This window comes from Bombina bombina, chromosome 4, assembly GCF_027579735.1.
Source record: "Bombina bombina isolate aBomBom1 chromosome 4, aBomBom1.pri, whole genome shotgun sequence".
In the NCBI taxonomy this organism is placed as follows: Eukaryota; Metazoa; Chordata; class Amphibia; order Anura; family Bombinatoridae; genus Bombina; species Bombina bombina.
The window spans coordinates 856,436,466-856,460,176 of record NC_069502.1 but is presented as its reverse complement, the minus strand read 5'-3'; the positions used below and the strand labels follow the sequence as shown (position 1 = coordinate 856,460,176).

Below are 23,711 nucleotides of genomic sequence, written 5' to 3'. Positions count from 1 at the left end.
CCGCTTCCGCCATCAACTGCTGTACCAATTCCATGGAGGGGTTCGGCCCGTACAGTGAGAGCCTCTCCCGAACAATCCTGGTTTTTTCGTCACTAATCGTGGTCGGTGTTTCCGCCATTGTGAAGCTCTGATCCAGTTCGGTCAATTCTGCGATCAGCTCTCTCCTCGGCCGGTTGCTGGCGTACCCCCCTCTGCTTTCAAGTAAATCCTTTAGGGTTGTACGCTTCAATTTTTCGTAAGCGCTCTCCATCCGTTCTGTACCTCTCCTAGGAAATCCAGGAAAAATCCCACCGCTGCCGCCAAATGTTACGGTTACCCTTAGTCTCGCTGAGAGATGGACCGCTTAGTAGCCTGGATTCCTATTGCTGAAGAGGGGAGAAACTGCTTTCCATAGTATTCTATATGAGTCTCGCAAATGTAGAATAATCCCCCTTAGCTGTAGTACAGCTAGGATACCCTTCTGCCCACAAAAACGAGTCAACGCTGCGATTGAGGGACAACCAAGAACTGAGGACTGGGATGCCCAGCCTGCTTTTTATTTAGGTTACATGCACACAGGGCACTCCCAGGGGGGGAAGCATAAAATCCCCCATCACACATTTAGACAAAGCCCTTGGACAGGCCACCGCAGATAACAAGTACACACAAGAAAACAATTGAGTCCTTCTTATCACCTAGCAGTGAATGCTTATCACAAACTTAATTACAGTACACAATATGCTAGGAAACCTGCCTCAGAAAATAGTTTTCTCAAAACTGAACAGAGTTAACCCTTTATGAAATGATACTTGTTACAGTTTTCTTGGAGCCCTTCTTAGGCGCTGGCTTGGCTGGTTCAGGCATTGCTGCTGGGAAATAAGTTTCTTCACAACAAAATAACTAATGCTTCTGTAACAATGGTAATTACTGTATGTTGTTGCATGTGAAGTGCAGTTATTGTTTCAAAGTGTATTCTTCTTTCCCTCCCTTCCTCTTCTCTCTCTTTTTTCCCTTTCTCAACTCCCTTCCTCCTTCAACTCCCTCCCTCCCTTCTTTCTCTCAACTTCCTCCCTCCCTTCTTTCTCTCAACTCCCTCCCTTGCTCCTTTCTTTCACTCCTTTCTTTCCCTCCCCCTTTTCTCCTCTCCCTCCCCACTTTTCTTTTCTCTCTCTTTCTTCCTTCTTTCCTTTCCCTCCCTTTTCTCAGGGAGAAAATGGTATGAGATGCATGCAATTCAACCCACCAGTATGCAAGTGTTCTGCTAGCCCATTTTTTCCTGAATTATTATGAAAAAATAAATAAAACATTTTTACACACTTCCCCAAAAACAATATTAAAAAACAATATTTTTTTTTTGGGGGGGGGGGGCTGCAGCACAAAACCTAAATACACCACAGTTTTTTTCTCCTTCCAATAAAGTACAGCTGAAAAGTTGATCAAATATGAACCTAATAATATTTCAACTACCAATAATTTCATGTATTTCAATGATCTCTCTATGTATTTATATTTATGTTAGCAAATGTTGCTAGTGGGGGAGAATGTAACAGAGATATGACAGAACATGTCAGATATATTAAGGGATGTACTAAAGTTCAGACAAACATATTTTATCTTTAATAATTTAGACTTTTATTTTAGACCTACATACATTATATCACAATCAGCTACAAATAACAGGGGAATTTTCATCTGTGTGCTTTAATGGAAAGAGATGATGGCTCTAAAAAGTCTCTCTCTTCCTAGTAAAAACCTCCCTGTGCCTAGTGGGGCAGATGATCTGTATCCCTCAGACACATCACACACGTGCACTCACCTGTACTGATATTGTCACTGATTTCCTGCTTCACAGCTTCCTGCTGACTCTTTACATACAGATCATTTGTTTGTTCAGCATTAAGTGTAACTTCAGTCTTAACATCACCTGCATAGATCATATAAATATGGTTTCATCTCATTTTAGCTTTTTAGCACTGTGCAATGAAGTTGTAATATTAGACACACACATACACTAACTTGGTCCATGCACCCCTCAGACACATCATAAAAGTACACTCATTTGGATGCTGCATCCTTCAGGCACATCACATACACTCACTCATCTGTGACCTGCGTCCCTCAGACACACCACACGCGTACGTATACTCACTTTGTCCATGCACCCTTCAGACACATCACACACGTAAACTCATCTTTACCCTGCATCCCTCAGACACATTACACACTTAAACTAACCTGTGACCTGCATCTTTCTCAGAAAAATCACACACATACACTCACTTGTACCCTGCATCCTTCAGACACGTCTCACACATACACTCACCTGTACCATGCATCCTTCAGACACATCACACACACGTATACTCACCTGTGCCCTGCACTCCTCAGAAACATAACACACGTACACTCACCTGTACTGATATTGTCACTGATTTCCTGCTTCAGAGCTTTCAGTTCATTAGTCTGTTCAGCATTAAGTGTGACTTCGGTCTTAACATCCCCTGCATAGATCATATAAATATGGTTACATTTTTGCACCGAACAAGGAACTTGTAATATTAGACACACACATACACTCACCTGTACCCTGCATCCCTCAGACACATCACACACATACACTCACCTGTGCCCTGTATCCCTCAGACACATCACACACGTACACTCACCTGTGCTCTGTATCCCTCAGACACATCACACACGTACACTCACCTGTGCCCTGTATCCCTCAGGCACATCACACACGTACACTCACCTGTACCCTGTATCCCTCAGATACATCACACACGTACACTCACCTGTACCTTGTATCCCTCAGACACATCACATACATGCACTCACCTGTACCCTGTATCCCTCAGACACATCACATACATACACTCACCTGTACCCCTCAGATACATCACATACATACACTCACCTGTGCCCTGTATCCCTCAGACACATCACACACGTACACTCACCTGTGCCCTGTATCCCTCAGACACATCACACACGTACACTCACCTGTGCCCTGTATCCCTCAGGCACATCACACACGTACACTCACCTGTACCTTGTATCCCTCAGACACATCACATACATGCACTCACCTGTACCCTGTATCCCTCAGACACATCACACACGTACACTCACCTGTGCCCTGTATCCCTCAGATACATCACACATGTACACTCACCTGTACCCTGCATTCCTCAGACACGTCACACATGTACACTCACCTGTACCCTGCATTCCTCAGACACATCACACATGTACACTCACCTGTACCCTGCATTCCTCAGACACATCACACATGTACACTCACCTGTGCCCTGCATTCCTCAGACACATCACACACATACACTCACCTGTACCCTGCAACCCTCAGACACATCACACATGTACACTCACCTGTGCCCTGTATCCCTCAGACACATCACACATGTACACTCACCTGTACCTTGCATTCCTCAGACACACCACACATGTGCACTCACCTGTGCCCTGTATCCCTCAGACACATCACTCATGTACACTCACCTGTGCCCTGTATCCCTCAGACACATCACTCATGTACACTCACCTATACCCTGCATCCCTCAGACACATCACACATGTACACTCACCTTTGCACTGTATCCCTCAGACACATCACACATATACTCACCTGTACCCTGCATTCCTCAGACACATCACACATGTACACTCACCTGTACCCTGCATTCCTCAGACACGTCACACATGTACACTCACCTGTACCCTGCATTCCTCAGACACATCACACATGTACACTCACCTGTACCCTGCATTCCTCAGACACATCACACATGTACACTCACCTGTGCCCTGCATTCCTCAGACACATCACACACATACACTCACCTGTACCCTGCAACCCTCAGACACATCACACATGTACACTCACCTGTGCCCTGTATCCCTCAGACACATCACACATGTACACTCACCTGTACCTTGCATTCCTCAGACACACCACACATGTGCACTCACCTGTGCCCTGTATCCCTCAGACACATCACTCATGTACACTCACCTGTGCCCTGTATCCCTCAGACACATCACTCATGTACACTCACCTATACCCTGCATCCCTCAGACACATCACACATGTACACTCACCTTTGCACTGTATCCCTCAGACACATCACACATATACTCACCTGTACCCTGCATTCCTCAGACACATCACACATGTACACTCACCTGTACCCTGCATTCCTCAGACACATCACACATGTGCACTCACCTGTACCCTGTATCCCCCAGACACATCACACACGTACACTCACCTGTGCCCTGTATCCCTCAGACACATCACACACGTACACTCACCTGTGCCCTGTATCCCTCAGACACATCACACATGTACACTCACCTGTGCCCTGTATCCCTCAGGCACATCACACATGTACACTCACCTGTACCCTGCATTCCTCAGACACATCACACACGTACACTCACCTGTGCCCTGTATCCCCCAGACACATCACACACGTACACTCACCTGTGCCCTGTATCCCTCAGACACATCACACACGTACACTCACCTGTGCCCTGTATCCCTCAGACACATCACACACATACACTCACCTGTGCCCTGTATCCCTCAGACACATCACACACATACACTCACCTGTGCCCTGTATCCCTCAGACACATCACACACGTACACTCACCTGTGCCCTGTATCCCCCAGACACATCACACATGTACACTCACCTGTGCCCTGTATCCCTCAGACACATCACACATGTACACTCACCTGTGCACTGTATCCCTCAGACACATCACACATATACTCACCTGTACCCTGCATTCCTCAGACATGTCACACATGTACACTCCCCTGTACCCTGCATTCCTCAGACATGTCACACATGTACACTCACCTGTACCCTGCATCCCTCAGACATGTCACACATGTACACTCACCTGTACCCTGCATCCCTCAGACATGTCACAACCGTACACTCCCCTGCACCCTGCATCCCTCAGTCATATCACACACATACACTGACCTACACCCTGCATCCCTCAGACACATCACACATGTACACTGACCTACACCCTGCATCCCTCATACACATCACACACTTACACTCACATGTACCCTGCATCCCTCAGACACACGACACAGCTACACTCTCTGCCAAGACTAAAAGGAGAGAACAAAAAAAAAATTAAAACATAACTTTTAATGAAGAAATTAAAATAAGGGATTCACTGGGACAAATATATAAAAACAACACAAGAGCTGTGAAATAATAACCTCCTGATTGTATAAACGTATCGCCTTTGAATAGTCTTCAAATAAGACAATCAGGAAAATTAAATGTGCGGACACAAGAGGATACTAATCACTAACAAAAAGGACAGTAATAAGCCCTCTCATATAAGTAAATGAATCTGTATGGGAGAGCTAGACCAATGAGTATAGGAAGCTAGTGAAAATAATGGTTTGTCATAACTACCTGGTTCCTAGACCAGAAAGAAGGAGTATGCTATATATAATCAAATCACAGATGGTATAGATCGTGATACCTACAGATGCTCTAGTGGTTACAGTTGGGGTATAAATATTGATACTCTATACAACTTCCCCATAGGTTATGGTTTGAATCTGGGTCAATTAGAGTACTTCAACAATAGTGTGCATGTGATTATATTATTTCAACTCATGTATAGAATGAATACACATATGTTAAAACCCCCTCGCTAATATTACGATATTATAGAGTTAGTTGCACGGGTGAAACCAATTAAATCTCCTATGTGGGAAAAAATATATCCTGCTACAATACTGGGTTATTATTAGAGGTTATTGTCGTATACCTCAGTCTAGGGCTGTCATTACATGAGTGTTTAGCAACAGATGTATGTATGATTCTCGCAAAAGAGGATCGAAAAAGAGATGCTGTAAGAATTATTCTTTAATATAACTATTATATGCCTTGGCTATATAAAACTAGCTATAGACAAATATTCAATCTGGGTTATCTAACAGATTAAATTAATATTCATATCTATCAAATATTAGTTGACATAAATTATTTATTAATCACAACAAGATTTATACATACCTTGAGATCTGAAGCTAACAGATAACAATAGCTTAATACAAATTCAAAGCTTATATACACAATTTTAAACCAATCAAATTAAAGCATACCATAAATGAAAGGCTACCTTTTTATATGTTAATTACCTTAAAAGTCTTTATAATTTTGGCTGACATATAGAAAATTCTATTTTAACTTCTTCATGCGCACTCTATAGGGTGTTAAGTGTCTAGCTAGCAGTAAAGGTGTTTTGATGGACAACAGCAAATGAATGTACATGTCACAGTCCTAAATACAGTGTCCTTGAAAAAGCATTAACCCATTACTAACTAAATTCTGACTAATCCTATCTAAATTAATCTCATTTATATAATTCCACATTCCCATATTCTATGTTTTATATCTCCACATCATAATCTAAAGAAATAATGATTTGGCAATAGATTTATTATTTTATTGTATATCTAAATGCTTTATCTATGAAGAACATATGTAATGTGTAATTCTTCTTTGAAATAGTATATTTTATTCTAATCATGATTTTATAACTCCACAGTTATAACCAAAGTTATTTCCCATCTTAGGTAAAGAATGCAGATAGCCTGGGTATAAAGCTTGTGATAATACCACTTGCACTAGGTGATAGAGTTATAGTTATAACAATATAATGTTGTCTGTTGTTGGAACAATTTTCACAGTAATGTAACTCATAAAATAGCACCAATAATATGGGTCTATGCTCAGCCCAAAGAGTCTGTTACGATATAAAATAAGACTAGGTAATAATAGCTGTAAATTGTGTTATATGCAACAAGTGGTTATATTAGGGAAAGCAGCTGTACGTGATAATAATAGAGGCTGCTACTGAAATTAGAGTGGTTGATACATAATGTTGACCCGTTAACTCTCTTATTTGAGCGATACAATGTATCTAGGGGTATTAGTTAGGTAACACACACTTAGTATTGGTCCAGAGTCAGCCCCTGTTGTATGGTATGTTGTTTGATATCTCTCAGTGAAGATTCTTATATATGGATTGTCTACAATTGGTTATTTAGCCGTATTTAAGTCTGTTCAGTAAGAATCATCGCTCTATTGTCAGAGTACCAGTGTTAACATTAACGCTTGTAAATTAAGCTTCTATTATTATCACGTACCGCTGCATTCCCTAATATAACCACTTGTTGCGTATAACACAATTTACAGCTATTATTACCTAGTCTTATTTTATATCCTAACAGACTCTTTGGGCTGAGCATTGACCCATATTAATGGTGCTATTTTATGAGTTACGTTACTGTGAAAATTGTTCCAACAACATTATATTGTTAGAACTATAACTCTATCACCTAGTGCAGGTGGTAGTATCACAAGCTTTATACCCAGGCTATCTGCATACTATACCCAAGATGGGAAATAACTTTGGTTATAACCTCTAATAATAACCCAGTATTGTAGCGGGATATTTTTTTTTCCCCACATAGGAGATTTAATTGGTTACTTAGGTTCTAAGCTTCCACCCGTGCGACTAACTCTAGAATATCGTAATATTAGCGAGGGGGTTTTAACATATGTGTATTCATTCTATACATGATTTGAAATAATATAATCACATGCACACTATTGTTGAAGTACTCTAATTGACCCAGATTCGAACCCTAACCTATGGTGAAGTTGTATAGAGTATCAATATTTATACTGTAACTACTATATATATATATATTATATATAGCATACTCCTTCTTTCTGGTCTAGGAACCAGGTAGTTATGACAAACCATTATTTTCACTAGCTTCCTATACTCATTGGTCTAGCTCTCCCGTACGGGAAAATTTACTTATATGAGAGGACTTATTACTGTCCGTTTATTAGTGATTAGTATCCTCTTGTGTCCGCACATTTAATTTTCCCGATTGTCTTATTTGAAGACTATTCAAAAGGCGATACGTTTATACAATCAGGAGGTTATTATTTCACAGCTCTTGTATTGTTTTTATACATTTGTCCCAGTGGGTCCCTTATTTTAATTTCTTCATTAAAAGTTATGTTTTAATTCTTTATGTTCTCTCCTTTTAGTCTTGACAGAGTGCGCTATATGTGCAGTCTTTTCTGTGGATCTCTATTTTCCACAATTTGAATTTTCTAATGAACTACTGCACAGCACTACTCCTCGCTCATAACCATTACTAGAGGCCTATTTCTTTTAGTACCTCATGAACCATTCAAATTAGGGGAGATTGCCGTTGTGGTGCCATTGTAATTTTGTGTACATATATCACACATGTACCCTGCACCCCTCAGACACGTCACTCGCATACACTCACCTGTACCCTGCATTACTCAGACATGTCACACGTGCACTTACCTGTGACCTCGGATAGGTGATACATATACACTTTTCTATGTCATGATTTGCTCAGACACGTCACTAACTTACATTAGCTTGTTCCCCTTACAGACACTCACTTGGACCCTGCGTCCCTCAGGCAAATTACACACACTCACCTGTGCACTGCACCCATGAGCTGAAGCACAACCTTTAACCTTAGTGTGACGCTGCGCACAATTATTATCAGAGACATGACATTGTCAGATAGATTCAGAGAGCATGCAATTGTATACAACTTTCTAATTTACTTTTATTTTCTAATATGTTTTGTTCTCTACCCATCTTTTGATACCAAGAGAATGAAGAAAATTAGATAATAAAAGTACATTGGAAAGTTATTTAAAATTGTATTCTCTCTCTCTGAATCATGAAAGAAAACTTTGGGGTTTCAGGTCTATTTAACGAGGCTGATATTTAGTTAGTGCACCCTATACTTAGGATGGATATAGCAGGATATGCTACTCTCACTCATATTAAATTGGCAAGTAAAGTGCATTACAAAATAGCACTGAGTAAATTAGTCCTTAAAACCTTTCATGATTCAGGTAGAGAGTAAAATTTTATACAACTTTCTAATTTACTTCTGGTACCAACAGAATGAAGCAAATGTTGTTATCTTTTGTTGAAGGAGCAGCAATGCATTACTGTGCACATCTAGTGAGCCAATGACAAGAGGCATATATGTGTAGGCACCAAACATCAGTCAGCTAGTAGTGCATTGCTGCCCCTTAGCCTACCTAGGTATGCTTTTTAACAAAAGATACCAAGAGAACACAGAAAATTTGATAATAGAAGTAAATTGGAAAGTTGTTTAAAATTGTATCCTCTATCTAAATCACAAAAGTTTAATTTTGACTTTACTGTTCCATTAAATATCTGTGCAACATAACACATGTATAGTATATTAAACTAAAGTATTTCACTCATAGTTATACATATTCTATACAAAAACAAGGTTTATTATTGAAATAAATGTTCCAACAGTGATTTAAAGAGATATGGTCTATGATCTGGCGCTGGACTGGAACAGACACAAAGGTGTATATATATATAAAAACACAGGAGTCTATGCAGAAAGGGACTCAGCGAGGTCACGCTATCCGAACTCCATATGTCAGCGCACCCGAGTCTTTGGCTCTTGCAATAACATTTTACTTTCATCTTGTAATCTGAATACAAGAATAGACACACTATAGATTTAACTTGAGTGGAGTTAGCAATAAATACTGATTATATTTTTGTGCTTCATTTGTAATCTAGCCCTTAGTTATTCATACATGAGCTGCTCACTGACTTGTGTCTGCTGTGTAACCATCTAGCGAAGCTTTGCCGAAAGTGATGAAGTTGTGCTACTACTGCATGCCAGAGGCAAGACCTGCGCTATATCCGTCGGATGTTTGAGTGTAATGTGTTAATTAGCGCTAATCACCTGTAGCCGTATTTATAGGAACTTCATCCTCCTCAGTCTTCACGTGATCACACACATACGGTTCTCCTCTGTGCTCAAACGCTGAGCCCTCTGAAGGTGTCCCATCCATATGGCCTGTACATTATAAGAATATACATGTATGTGTAAGTTGTTTGTAGTGCTCGTGGGATGTATCAATGTATCTCTCATTATATATAACGAAAAATTATGTAATGGCCCAAAAATTACCATGTGCACACAAGAGCATTATATAGTAGACTATCACACTTACTATGCACACTCACCTGTAACTCACTTACCTCATACACAATAAATGTGTACACTCACCTGTAAACCACATACTTCACACACAATATATGTGTACACTCACCTGTAAACCACATACTTCACACACAATATTTGTGTACACTCACCTGTAAACCACATACTTCACACACAATATATGTGCACACTCACGTGTAACCCACATACTTCACACACAATATATGTGCACACTAACTTGTAACCCACGTACCACACACACAATATATGTGTACACTCACCTGTAACCCACATACCACACACAATATATGTGCATACTCACCTGTAACCCACATACCTCACACACAATATATGTGCGCTCACCTGTAACTCACATACCTCACACACACACACACACACACACAATATATGTGCACACTCACCTGTAACCCACATACCTCACACACAATATATGTGCGCACTCACCTGTAACCCACGTACCTTACACACAATATATGTGCACACTCACCTGTAACCCACATACCTCACACACACAATATATGTGCATACTCACCTGTAACTCACATACCTCACACACACAATATATGTGCACACTCACCTGTAACCCACATACCACACACAATATATGTGCACACTCACCTGTAACCCACGTACCTCACACACACAATATATGTGCACACTCACCTGTAACCAATGTACCTGACACACAATATATGTGCACACTCACCTGTAACCCATGTACCTTACACTCAATATATGTGCACAATCACCTATAACATACATACCTCACACACAATATATGTGCACACTCACCTGTAAAATCAAGAAAATAGAGAGACGCACTCACTGAGACAGAACAATAGCTAGAAAACCTTCTGTGCTTGTCCACAAGGCCAGTGCCACTCAGGGTGCAGTCTCTTTTTGCACACTATGCCTTTTCACAGAGAAAAAATATCCTGTAGCATATCAGTCTGACCCTGCCCAATGACAGTCCAGCACCGAAATACCAGGCAATTCTTCTCTGAACAAGACAAACAACAAACCCCAGATGTACGTTTCGGCCTCTCTTGGGCCTCATCAGTGAGGTGCAGTTGCATATCTCTAGGGCATGTGTGCAAGGAGTCCAAAGTCTGGTTTCCACACTCACCTGTAACCCACAAACCTAACACACAATATATGTGCACACTCACACACAATACAATCATGCTACCTTAATCCCTCAGACAAACATACATATACACTCACCTGTAAACCTGTGTCCTTGAGACACAACACAAGTGCCTAATTCCATGTAACCTCTGTCCCTCACACACACACAACATGTGCATACTCACCTATAACCGTGTCCCTCAGAGACAACATACATGCACACTCACCTGTATCCTGTGTCAGTCAGACTCATCACAAGTGCACACTCACCTTGGCTGATATTGTCAATGGTTTCCTCATTTCGTGCTTCTAGCTGTTGTCTCACAAACAGATCTTCTGTTATCTCAACTTTCACTATATCAGCGTTATCTTCATCTGCACAAATAAAGCAGATTCAGTTTTTATATCCCATGATATAGTTTTTATAACTTTACCATAAAACAGTTTGTGTATTTCCCAGACAGACAATAACACCAAATTAACACAGTCTGCTCTTTTTTCCTCTCCTTTTTTTTTTTTTTTTTTTACCATGAGCCTCTATATTCCGGTATAAAACTACAACATGAACTAAACAAGGGTTAAACTCATTGTGTTATCTGCTCTTATAAACCAGACAGTAAACTACAAGGGAGAGCAGTAAGTAATTGTGTGCACAGTCCCGGCAGACTCTCACGTATTACTACTCACCGGCAGGGAGGGAGAGCAGTAAGTAACTGTGTGCACAGCCCCGGCAGAGACTCTCACGTATTACTACTCACAGGCAGGGAGGGAGAGCAGTAAGTAACTGTGTGCACAGCCCCGGCAGACTCTCACGTATTACTACTCACCGGCAGGGAGGGAGAGCAGTAACTGTGTGCACAGCCCCGGCAGACTCTCACGTATTACTACTCACCGGCAGGGAGGGAGAGCAGTAAGTAACTGTGTGCACAGCCCCGGCAGACTCTCACGTATTACTACTCACCGGCAGGGATGGAGATCAATAAGTAACTGTGTGCACAGCCCCGACAGACTCTCACGTATTACTACTCACCGTCAGGAAGGGAGAGCAGTAAGTAACTGTGTGCACAGCCCCGGCAGACTCTCACGTATTACTACTCACCGGCAGGGAGGGAGAGCAGTAAGTAACTGTGTGCACAGCCCCGGCAGACTCTCACGTATTACTACTCACCGGCAGGGAGGGAGAGCAGTAAGTAACTGTGTGCACAGCCCCGGCAGACTCTCACGTATTACTACTCACCGGCAGGGAGGGAGAGCAGTAAGTAAGTGTGTGCACAGCCCCGGCAGACTCTCACGTATTACTACTCACCGGCAGGGAGGGAGAGCAGTAAGTAACTGTGTGCACAGCCCCGGCAGACTCTCACGTATTACTACTCACCGGCAGGGAGGGAGATCAGTAAGTAACTGTGTGCACAGCCCCGGCAGACTCTCACGTATTACTACTCACCGGCAGGGAGGGAGAGCAGTAAGTAACTGTGTGCACAGCCCCGGCAGACTCTCACGTATTACTACTCACCGGCAGGGAGGGAGAGCAGTAAGTAACTGTGTGCACAGCCCCGGCAGACTCTCACGTATTACTACTCACCGGCAGGGAGGGAGAGCAGTAAGTAACTGTGTGCACAGCCCCGGCAGACTCTCACGTATTACTACTCACCGGCAGGGAGGGAGAGCAGTAAGTAACTGTGTGCACAGCCCCGGCAGACTCTCACATACTACTACTCACCGGCAGGGAGGGAGAGCAGTAAGTAACTGTGTGCACAGCCCCGGCAGACTCTCACGTATTACTACTCACCAGCAGGGAGGGAGAGCAGTAAGTAACTATGTGCACAGCCCCGGCAGACTCTCACGTATTACTACTCACCGGCAGGGAGGGAGCAATGTATTTCAGTCTGATGACTATTCATGTCATCTGTCTCATCCTCTTCCTTCACATTTAATAGCCCAGTGCCTGGGTTTTCCTCTAGACGCCCTGTAATTACAGCAGGAAGTTACCTGATAGAGCACGGTACAGGGTGTAACATAAACTTATATAACAGAATTAGTGAAAGCCTAATAATTTAGCTAATAGTATCAAACACACAAAAACATTAGGAGTGTGTTTGTGTCTGGAGCACACCTGGCAGCAGTTTTGCAGGAATATTATCCATTTGCAAGAGCACTAGATGGCCGCACTATTTCCTGCTCCAGACAACAACCTAGGTATCTCTTTAACAAAGAATATCATTAGGACAAAGGAAATTTGAAAATAGAAATAAATTGAAAACTTTTTTTAAATTGTTTTCTCTGAATCACAAAAGAAAAGATTTGGGTTTCATCTCTCTTTAAAGGTTAACAGGAACCAACTATGAGTAAAGATAAACCAGCATCTTGGAAAAGTGTAGTTATTTTGTATGAAACTCCTTGATCTCACACTCTCTGGTAAATGACCCTGCAATGAGAGAGTCTATACCAGCGAACTGTGAGGTTTTACATGACTGATATAATAAAAAGCTACACAAATAAACCTAAAGGAAAAGCTTGCTGCCTGTTTTACTTTTGTATCTGTACACACGTAACAGTTGTGGTTTGTGATATACACAATACAGGGCTAAGCAGGTGATCCTAATAGAGGAGTCAACATGCAGTAAACCCGGGAAGCTGGATAGCTAATAACATTGTATGAAAATTAGTGCCATTTAAAAAGGAGGAAAGTCCGGCTCAGAACTACATAAAACTGGCAAATAGGAAGCAGCGTGTTGTGCGCAGCAGAGAGATCAGACAGACAAGCAGGATACTAGTGACAGGAAGTACCGGCTAGACACCATCACAATATTAGCAGCACCTCCAGCGCCGCACATACTTCTGCCCCAGCTACACACTGAAGAGCTGCACCATATTGTATATAATAGGTTTATGTAACCAGCGGTAACAGAATATTAGCTGCCTCAGCGCCGCACATACTTCTGCCCCAGCTACACACTGAAGAGCTGCACCATATTGTACATAATACGTTTATGTAACCAGCGGTAATAGAATATTAGATGCCTCAGTGCTGCACACCGTGACGTTGTCTGTAGACACACACAGCTAGGGTAAAAACAAACAATGCTTCTTATGTTATTACATTTACCTTTTTCTCTTGGTATCCTTTGTTCAAATTTAGCACCTTCCCATGACAATATACCTACACATCCAAAAGAGGCAGCACCTTGTAGCAAATAAAAGTCTTTATTTCCACATACTAGGGTTAAGACAGAGTGACGTTTCGGGTACACAACCCTTAATCATACATGTTTTATTTGCTACAAGGTGCTGCCTCTTTTGGATGTGTGATTATCAAGGGATTACAGCACCCTTTTTCGGCTTGCATCTGACAGTGGTGCTGGGCTATTAAGTGTATTTAATGACAATATACCTAAGTATGCTCAGAAGTGTGCACGTGTCTAGAGCACTGTATGTAGAGTGGACTCCTCAGCCTGCTTCAGTATACTCTCATGTTAAACATTGTTGCCAAATATAAAGTTTGTTTTTGTGCTTATCTCAGTATGCTCTCATGAAAAGCACCGATACCATATATAAAGCACGCTCCTGTGCCTACCTCAGTATGCTCTTGTGACGAGAACTGCTGCCATATATACAGCACGCTCCTGTGCCTACCTCAGAATGCTCTTGTGACAAACACTGCTGCTATATATACAGCACACTCCTGTGCCTACCTCAGAATGCTCTTGTGACAAACACTGCTGCTATATATACAGCATGCTACTGTGCCTACCTTAGTATGCTCTCATGACAAGCACTGCTGCCATATATACTGTACACTCCTGTGCCATTATCAGTGTACTCTCAGGACAAGCACTGCTGCCATATATACAGCAAAACCAGGCGACATACATGTGACGTCCTGCTTACCTCCATGTGCATCAGGAAGGTCTGAGGTTTGGGTCTCGGTCTTGTCAGACATTGTCTTGTTCAGCAACTGAATTTGTCAGATATTCTTATAATGTTTCTTCTTTACTGACAAACGCAGTACGTGATCTTCACAGTAACAGGAGCCTAAACACAAAGAGAGAGAGAGGTCTAATATACAGATCATTATCATAGGGGGAGATGCTGTGAATTATGGGTGACAAATACCTGTATTTGAGCATTATACACAAACCAAGATACACAACCACTTAACTTAGTCGTAAAGAGATTAAACTGAATATAACTAATGCAACAGGGGACAGTGATTGTCCAAAGGAAAAAAAAAAGAAAAAATTATATATATATATATATATATATATATATATATATAATGATCTCTGATGAAGCGCATTGCACATGCGCGAAACGCGTCAGATCAATATCACCTAACCTTGTACACCACCGAGTGTCTTATCACCTATGCCTGAATAAACCCACTTGGTTGTAATCGATCCAGTTGGTCCTCGTTTTCTTGTTGCTTTTATATATATATATATATATATATATATATATATATATATATATATATATATACACACATATATATGTATACACATATATATATATACATACACACACAAAGTGTTCTAACAATTAAATAGTTTTTATTTATGTCACTAGATCTTTATTGCTTTCTTTTTTGAGCCATTTGACACCCCTGAGTTGAAGCTTTTTCTAACCATTTGCACATTTGTATGTTAAAATATCAATTCCAGTGCTTTTTTTTTTTCTGTGAATTACCCACACAAATTATAAACAGTTATATTATTTTTTTTTCACAAACTAAGCATTTATAGAAAAAAAATAGCATTAATAATCAAATATGGTAAATTAAACAAAGTATATAAAATGCAAAAAAGTTAGGTTTTGGAGTCATTTTTTCACTAATGTACATGATATACAATATCACAGGAGTTGTTATTTCTTCAAGGGCAGTGAATCTTTTTTGAAAGCATGTGTCCAAATCGGTGATAATCCTCTTAAAAGAAGTATATTTATGCCCATACAGCTGTATACTACACAGCAATGGGTGATACTGTGTGAATAAAATAACTAAATCTTTATTATTTCCCATCATCCTCTGCAGCACATCAGGCTTTATGGTTAGTTTTGCAGCACATTGTCTAATTATTAATCCCTACACTGTAGAACTAAACTAAAGGCTGATGAACTGCAGGGGGTGTAGGATACATTGGTGTTGTATGTATAAAACATTTTGAATTAATTTATATATAACTAATAATTATTTTATCCATAACTTTTATCACTAATGTCCTCTACATCCCCTTTATTTGTCTCTCCCACGCCTCCTCTGTAGCACCTTATATACAGACACTTAACATTATAGAGATTCTCTCTGCCTCACATACACCACCTTTCCTATCACACCGTATGTAGAGATATGCAGTACTATGGAGAGGTGCCATATGTCTTAATAGCACATCACCAGCACTTATATATGTACACATTTAAAGCTATACAGTGTTTTCCTCTGGCTGAAACACTCATCACCTTACCGAGTACATTATATACAGGAATATAATATTACAGAGAAGTTCCCTTTTACTCACACATAAAGCGTCCTCCCCAGTACCTTATATAAAGATATATTATATTATAGAGATGTTTATCCTGCTTCACACATATACCCCCTCTCCAGTACCATCTACATGAGCATATTAAACAGGTTCCCTCTGACTCACATACACACAGCTACCTCCCAGTTCCTTATAGATTTATAATATTATAGAGGTTCCCTCTGACTCACACACATATAGCCCCTCTCCAGTACCTTATATGGGCATATTAAAGAGGATCCCTCTGACTCACATACACACATCTACCTCCCAGTACCTTACAGATTTATATTTTAAAGAGGTTCCCTCTGCCTCACATACACACAGCTACCTCCAAGTACCTTACAAATGTATAATATTATAAAGAGGTTCCCTCTGACTCCCACACATATAGCCCCTGTCCAGTACCTTATGTGGGCATATTAAAGAAGATCCCTCTGACTCACATATACACAGCTACCTCCCAGTACCTTACAAATGTATAATATTATAAAGAGGTTCCCTCTGACACACACACATATAGTCCCTCTCCAGTACCTTATATAAAGATATATAATATTATAGAGAGGCATCTCCTGCCTCACACATAGAATCTCCTCCCCAGTACCTTTAATATGGGCATATTAGAGAGGTTCCCTCTGACTCACATACACACAGCTACCTCCCAGTACCTTACAGATTTATATTTTAAAGAGGTTCCCTCTGACTCACATACACAAAGCTACCTCCCAGTACCTTACAGATTTATATTTTAAAGAGGTTCCCTCTGACTCACATACACACAGCTACCTCCCAGTACCTTACAGATTTATATTTTAAAGAGGTTCCCTCTGACTCACATACACACAGCTACCTCCCAGTACTTACAGATTTATATTTTAAAGAGGTTCCCTCTGACTCACATACACACAGCTACCTCCCAGTACCTTACAAATGTATAATATTATAAAGAGGTTCCCTCTGACACACACACACACACATATAGTCCCTCTCCAGTACCTTATATAAAGATATATAATATTATAGAAAGGCTTCTCCTGCCTCATACATAGAATCTCCTCCCCAGTACCTTTAATATGGGCATATTAGAGAGGTTCCCTCTGACTCACATACACACAGCTACCTCCCAGTACCTTACAGATTTATATTTTAAAGAGGTTCCCTCTGACTCACATACACACAGCTACCTCCCAGTACTTACAGATTTATATTTTAAAGAGGTTCCCTCTGACTCACACACACATATATCTTCACCCCAGTACCTTATATAAATATATATAATATGATTGAGAGGCTTCTTCTGCCTCACACATATAATCCCCTCCCCAGTACCTTCTACATGGGAATATTAGAGAGGTTCCCTCTGACTCACATACACACAGCTACCTCCCAAAACCTTACAAATGTATAATATTATAAAGAAGTTCCCTCTGACTCACACACATATAGCTCCTTCCCCCAGTACCGTTTATACATAGATATAATATTATTGAGTGGTTCCCTCAGACTTAAACAAACAGCCTCCTCCTCAGTACGTATACACAAATGTATTATATGTTCTCTCTGACTCACAAACACAACCCCTCCCCAGTATTGTATATAAATATATATATATATATATAATATCAGAGCGGTTCCCTCTACCTCACACACACAGCCCCAACCCTGATACCTTATATACAGATATTTAATATTATAAACAGATTCCCTCAGACACACACACAGCTACCTCCCCAGTGTCTTATACACACACATATGTAATATAGAGGTTCCATTTTACTCACAAACACAACCCATTAACGTATATACAGATACATATTATAGAGAGGTTACCTCTGCTTCATACGCTCAGCCCTCTCCTCAATACCTTATATACATCTACTGTATATATATAATATTATAGATAGGTTCCATCTGCCTCACACATAGCCCCCTCCATAGTACCTTGAGAAATATTATAGAGAGGTTCCCTCTAACTCACTCATACACAGCTCTACCTTCAGCACTTTATGTGGGATGTACTAAAAGGAAAAACAAAGGGTAAATGACAAAATGTAATGCCCATAAACTTTAATTGGATGTAAAGTTAAAAGTGCTATAGCAACAAAGCCATACAACAGATCAAATAGTTATTTACCAGATATGTTCCCCAGGTACAGTAGAATATTCTGAAAATGATATTACATGGGATTATTGCTGCTTTCTATGGAATAACAAGGGTGAATAACAAAATGGAATGCCCATAGACTTTAATAGGATGTAAAGTTAGAAGTGCTATAGCAACAAAACTATCAGATATATCAAGAAGATATTTACCAGATATATTCCCTGTGTGCAGTAGAATATTCTGAAAGTGAGATTATGTGGGATTATATCTGATTACTATGTAATTACACTTTTAACTTTACAACCCATTAAAGTCTATGGGCATCTCATTTTGTCATTCACCCTTGTCATTCCATAGAAATCAGCAATAATCCCACATAATCTCACTTTCAGAATATGATAATGTATCTAGGGAACATATCTGGTAAATATCTATTTGATATGTCACATAGTTTTATTTGCTATAGCACTTTTAACTCTACAACCCATTAAAGTCTATGGGCTTTCCATTTTGTCTTTCGTTTTAGTACATCCCCTCACAGCCCCCTCCCCAGTACTTACAGATATATAATTTTATAGAGAGGTTCCATCTGTTTCATGCACACACAGACCCCTCTCTAGAACCTTATATACAGATAGATAATATTATAGATAGGTTCTCTCTGCCTCACACACACCTCTCCATTAGCTTCTATACATATATAAAATATTATAGAACGTTTCCCATTGCCTCTCACACACAGTACTATGTACCTTATATAAAATATATAATATTATAGAGAGGTTCCCATTGTCTCACACACACAGCCCCCTCCCCAGTACCTTATATAAAGATATATATTACAGAGAAGTTGTTTTGCCTCACACACACAGCCCCCTCCCCAGTACCTTATACACAGGTATATAATAGAGATATTCCCATTGCCTCACACTCCCCGGTGCATTATACACAGATAAATAATATTATAAAGATGTTTCCTATGACTCACACACACCCTCCTTGCAGTACCTTATCCTCAAGTAGCAGCTAGATCCCCTGCAGCTAAAGGACCAGTGAACTCACACGTGACTGCAGTGACATCATCAGTCCGAGCCGCATTGGATCTAGCCGCTAGATGTGATGTGATTTAAGGGGGCGTGACAACTAACGTTTACTGCCGTTTACCGGTTGAGAGGTGTGGTGTGTGTGCGGAGAGAAAGGGAAAGGGCAAGGGAGGGGGGCTATGTGCGAGACAGAAGGTAGTTTATAGTGTGAGATAGGGGAGGCCGCGAGTCTACAGTGACTGGGGTGTGAGAGAGGGGGGTCTTAGAGTCTACAGAGGCTGGGTGTGAGACAGAGAGGTGCCTTATAGTCTATAAGGGCTGGTTTGTGAGCCAGATGGGGGCTGCGAGTCTACAGTGACTGAGGTGTGAGAGGGGGCGTGGGGTAAGAACCTTTACGGCGGGATGAGAACCTGTACAGTGGCTGGGACGTGAGACAGGGGTGCTGATGGTCTGTACAAGGGCTGGGGTGTGAGACAGTAGTGCTGATGGTCTGTACAAGGGCTGGGGTGTGAGACAGGAGTGCTGATGGTCTGTACAGGGGCTGGGTGTAAGACAGAGTGGGCTTAGGAGTGGGGCAGAGGAGGACTGTGAACCAGGACTGGTGTGTGTGTGTGAGAGAGAGGGGGTGAGAATCTGTACAGGGACTGGTGTGTGTGTGAGAGAGAGATGCCTGTGAGTTTATACAGGGGCTGGGGTGTGAGATAGAGGGGGGCTGAGAGTCTGTACAGGGACGGGGGTGTGAGACAGAGAGTGGGGCTGAGAGTCTGTACAGGGACGGGGGTGTGAGACAGAGAGGGGGGCTGAGAGTCTGTACAGGGACGGGGGTGTGAGACAGAGGGGGGGGGCTGAGAGTCTGTACAGGGACGGGGGTGTGAGACAGAGGGGGGGGGGCTGAGAGTCTGTACAAGGACCTGGGTGTGAGACAGAGGGGGGGGCTGAGAGTCTGTACAGGGACGGGGGTGTGAGACAGAGGGGGGGGGCTGAGAGTCTGTACAAGGACGGGGGTGTGAGACAGAGGGGGGGGCTGAGAGTCTGTACAGGGACGGGGCTGTGAGGGGGCTGAGAGTGTGTACATGGGCTTGCGTGTGAGACAGAAGGGAGCTGAGAATCTATACAGGGGCTGTGGTGTGAGGGGGATTAAGGATCTATACAAGGGCAGACGTGTGATACAGATGGGAGGGCTGAGAGTCTGTACAGGGGCTGGGGTGAGAGACAGAGGAGGCTGAGAGTCTATAGAGGAGCTGGAGTATGAGACAGAGGGGGCCAAGCGTCTGCACAGTTACTGGGGTGTGAGACAGAGGAGGACTGAGAACCCGTACAGAAATGGGCTGTGAGAAAGAGAGGGCGGCTGAGAGTCTTGTACGGTATAAGTTGTGGGGCAGAGAGGGCTGAAAGCTTGTGCAACGGATAGGATGTGAGACAGAGCGGGCTGAGAGTCTGCAAAGGACTGGAGTGGGAGACAGAAGGGATTGAGATCTTGTACAGGGGCTTAGGTGTGGGACAGAGGGGGTTGACAGCCTGTACAAGGGATGGAAGGTGAGACAAAGGGGTCTGAGAGTCTGCACAGGGACAGAGCTGTGACACAGAGGAGACTGAGATCTTGCACAGGGGCTTAGGTATAAGGCAGAGGAGGATTGAGAACCAGTACAGGACTTACGTGTGTGAGAGATAGGGTATGAGAATCTGTACAGGGGCTGGGATGTGAGACAGATGGGGCTGAGAGTTTTTACAGGGGCTGGGGTGTGAGACAGAGGAGGGCTGAGATTTTGTACAGGGGCTTAGGTGTGAGGCAGAGGAGGGCTGCAAACCAATACAGGACTGGGGTGTGAGAGAGAGGGGCTGAGAGTTTGTACAAGTGATGGGATGTGAGACTGAGGGGGCATAGAGTCTACACAGGGACTGGGGTGTGAGACAGATGGGTTGAGAGTCTGTACAGGGGCTTAGGTGTGAGGCAGAGGTGGGGACGACGACTGAGAACCTGTACTGGGGCTGGGGTGTGAGAGAGAGAGGCTAAGAACTTGTACAGGTGCTTAGGTGTGAGGCAGAGCGGGGCTGAGAACCATTACAGGACTGGTGTGTGTGAGAGAATATAGTATAAATCTAGATATGGCTTATACTTGCGCTGGACCACTTGGTATCAAACTACTAACAAACACAGCTTGCTCTATGCTGTGTTAGAAAAAGATATCTAATTGGTAAAGAAATGTATGTTAAGAGGGAGCTAAACAAAGCTTAAGATATTATATTCTTTGCTCTCAAAAAAAAAGGTTTAATTATGGTCTTAATTACAATGCGTGTAATTTATAAACTAATACGACCTGGGACGTCTCCCTAGGTCTAGAGTACAATGATTAAAATTTCTTTAAAAATCAAACATTAAAACATACACCTTATTTGTATATGAGTAGTATATTGCTACCTCACAATTCTTCTCCAAAAACATTCCCAAAAAACATCCTATTTTGAAACCATGCACTTGTAAATAATATACGAGACTTCCTAAGTTTAAATATGGAGTCTGAATATTTGATACCACCTTATATTGTATCTAAATGTAACAGATTTATAAGCAAATACCAGTGTCTCGGTGACTGTGTAGCAGTTTTAAAGTTAGTGAGTTCTCATAGATCTCCGTTCTATGCAGATATATTGAGCTGTGCTACCAAATACCTTGCCTCAGTAAAGCTTCTGTCACAATGAATCCTGTAGGGGGGATGTCCAATGTCCTGTTCTCGCTTACCCTCCTACTTGCAAGTAACGGAATTAACTTTGAATCGCCAGTAATCCTGTAGAAGCGACAGATCCAACCACATTCAAAAAAACGTTACAACATGTGAGGTAACTACACAATCAAATGGAAAAAGTGGATACTTCGTAACGCTGCGAGGAGGGTAAGCGAGCTAACCTGTTTGTTACAGGCACAACAGGACATCGGACATCCCCCCCTACAGGATTAATTGTGACAGAAGCTTCACTGAGGCAAGGTATTTGGTAGCACACCTCAATATATCTGCATAGAACGGAGATCTATGAGAACTCACTAACTTTAAAACTGCTACACAGCCACCGGGGCACACTGGTATTTGCTTATAAATCTGTTACATTTAGATACAATATAAGGTGGTATAAAATATTCAGACTCAATAATATTTAAACGTAGGAAGTCGCGTATATTATTTGCAAGTGCATGGTTTCAAAATAGGATGTTTTTTTGGAGAATTGTGAGGTAGCAATAACTACTCATATACAAATAAGGTGTATGTTTGATTTTTAAAGAAATTTTAATCATTCGACTCTAGACCTAGGGAGACATCCCAGGTCTTATTAGTTTATAAATTACACGCATTGTTATCGAAAGAGAGGTCTGGGTCTGTACAGGGACTGAGTTGTAAGGGGGCTGATATTCTGTACAGGGGCTGGGGTGTGAGGGGGTCGAGTGTCTGTACAGGGACTGGGGTGTAAGACAGAAGGGCTGAGAGTCTGTACAGGGGCTGACGTGTGAGACAGGGGGGCTGAGAGCTACTACAGGGACTGGGGTGTGAGGGGGGCTGATACAATGAGCAAACTATATTTGAGGGAGCAAGGACTTAATGAAGTACAGTGTGTGTTAGGGTAATGGGTACAAGTCTGACCTGTTTATAATAATTGTATATTTATCACTTGTATATGTGATTGGGCCACAGGAAGTCAGTCTGCATGGTTACCCCAAACAGGATGTGACATAACTGAGAAAAAGTTTGCTAAAAAATTGTTTGGTATTATCCCTTAAATTA

At 41.7% G+C, this 23,711-nt stretch overlaps 2 protein-coding genes across 2 annotated transcripts in view; one reads left to right on the top strand and one right to left on the bottom strand.

Moving 5' to 3' along the window:
* Positions 1 to 15,293, bottom strand: part of LOC128657301 (zinc finger protein OZF-like) — a 36,397-nt gene extending 21,104 nt beyond the window's left edge. Inside the window, exons 1-6 of the mRNA XM_053711592.1 lie at positions 15,155 to 15,293; positions 13,125 to 13,232; positions 11,537 to 11,641; positions 9,857 to 9,970; positions 2,391 to 2,480; positions 1,796 to 1,903 (exon numbers count right to left, since the gene is read on the bottom strand). Of these exons, the coding sequence (XP_053567567.1) occupies positions 1,796 to 1,903; positions 2,391 to 2,480; positions 9,857 to 9,970; positions 11,537 to 11,641; positions 13,125 to 13,232; positions 15,155 to 15,206 (577 nt within the window). The 5' untranslated portion in view covers positions 15,207 to 15,293. The remainder of the gene's footprint in view (positions 1 to 1,795; positions 1,904 to 2,390; positions 2,481 to 9,856; positions 9,971 to 11,536; positions 11,642 to 13,124; positions 13,233 to 15,154) is intronic.
* The window catches only part of LOC128657302 (oocyte zinc finger protein XlCOF7.1), a 225,235-nt gene that overhangs the window by 157,940 nt on the left and 43,584 nt on the right, over positions 1 to 23,711 (top strand). The gene's annotated exons all lie outside the window — the stretch shown is intronic.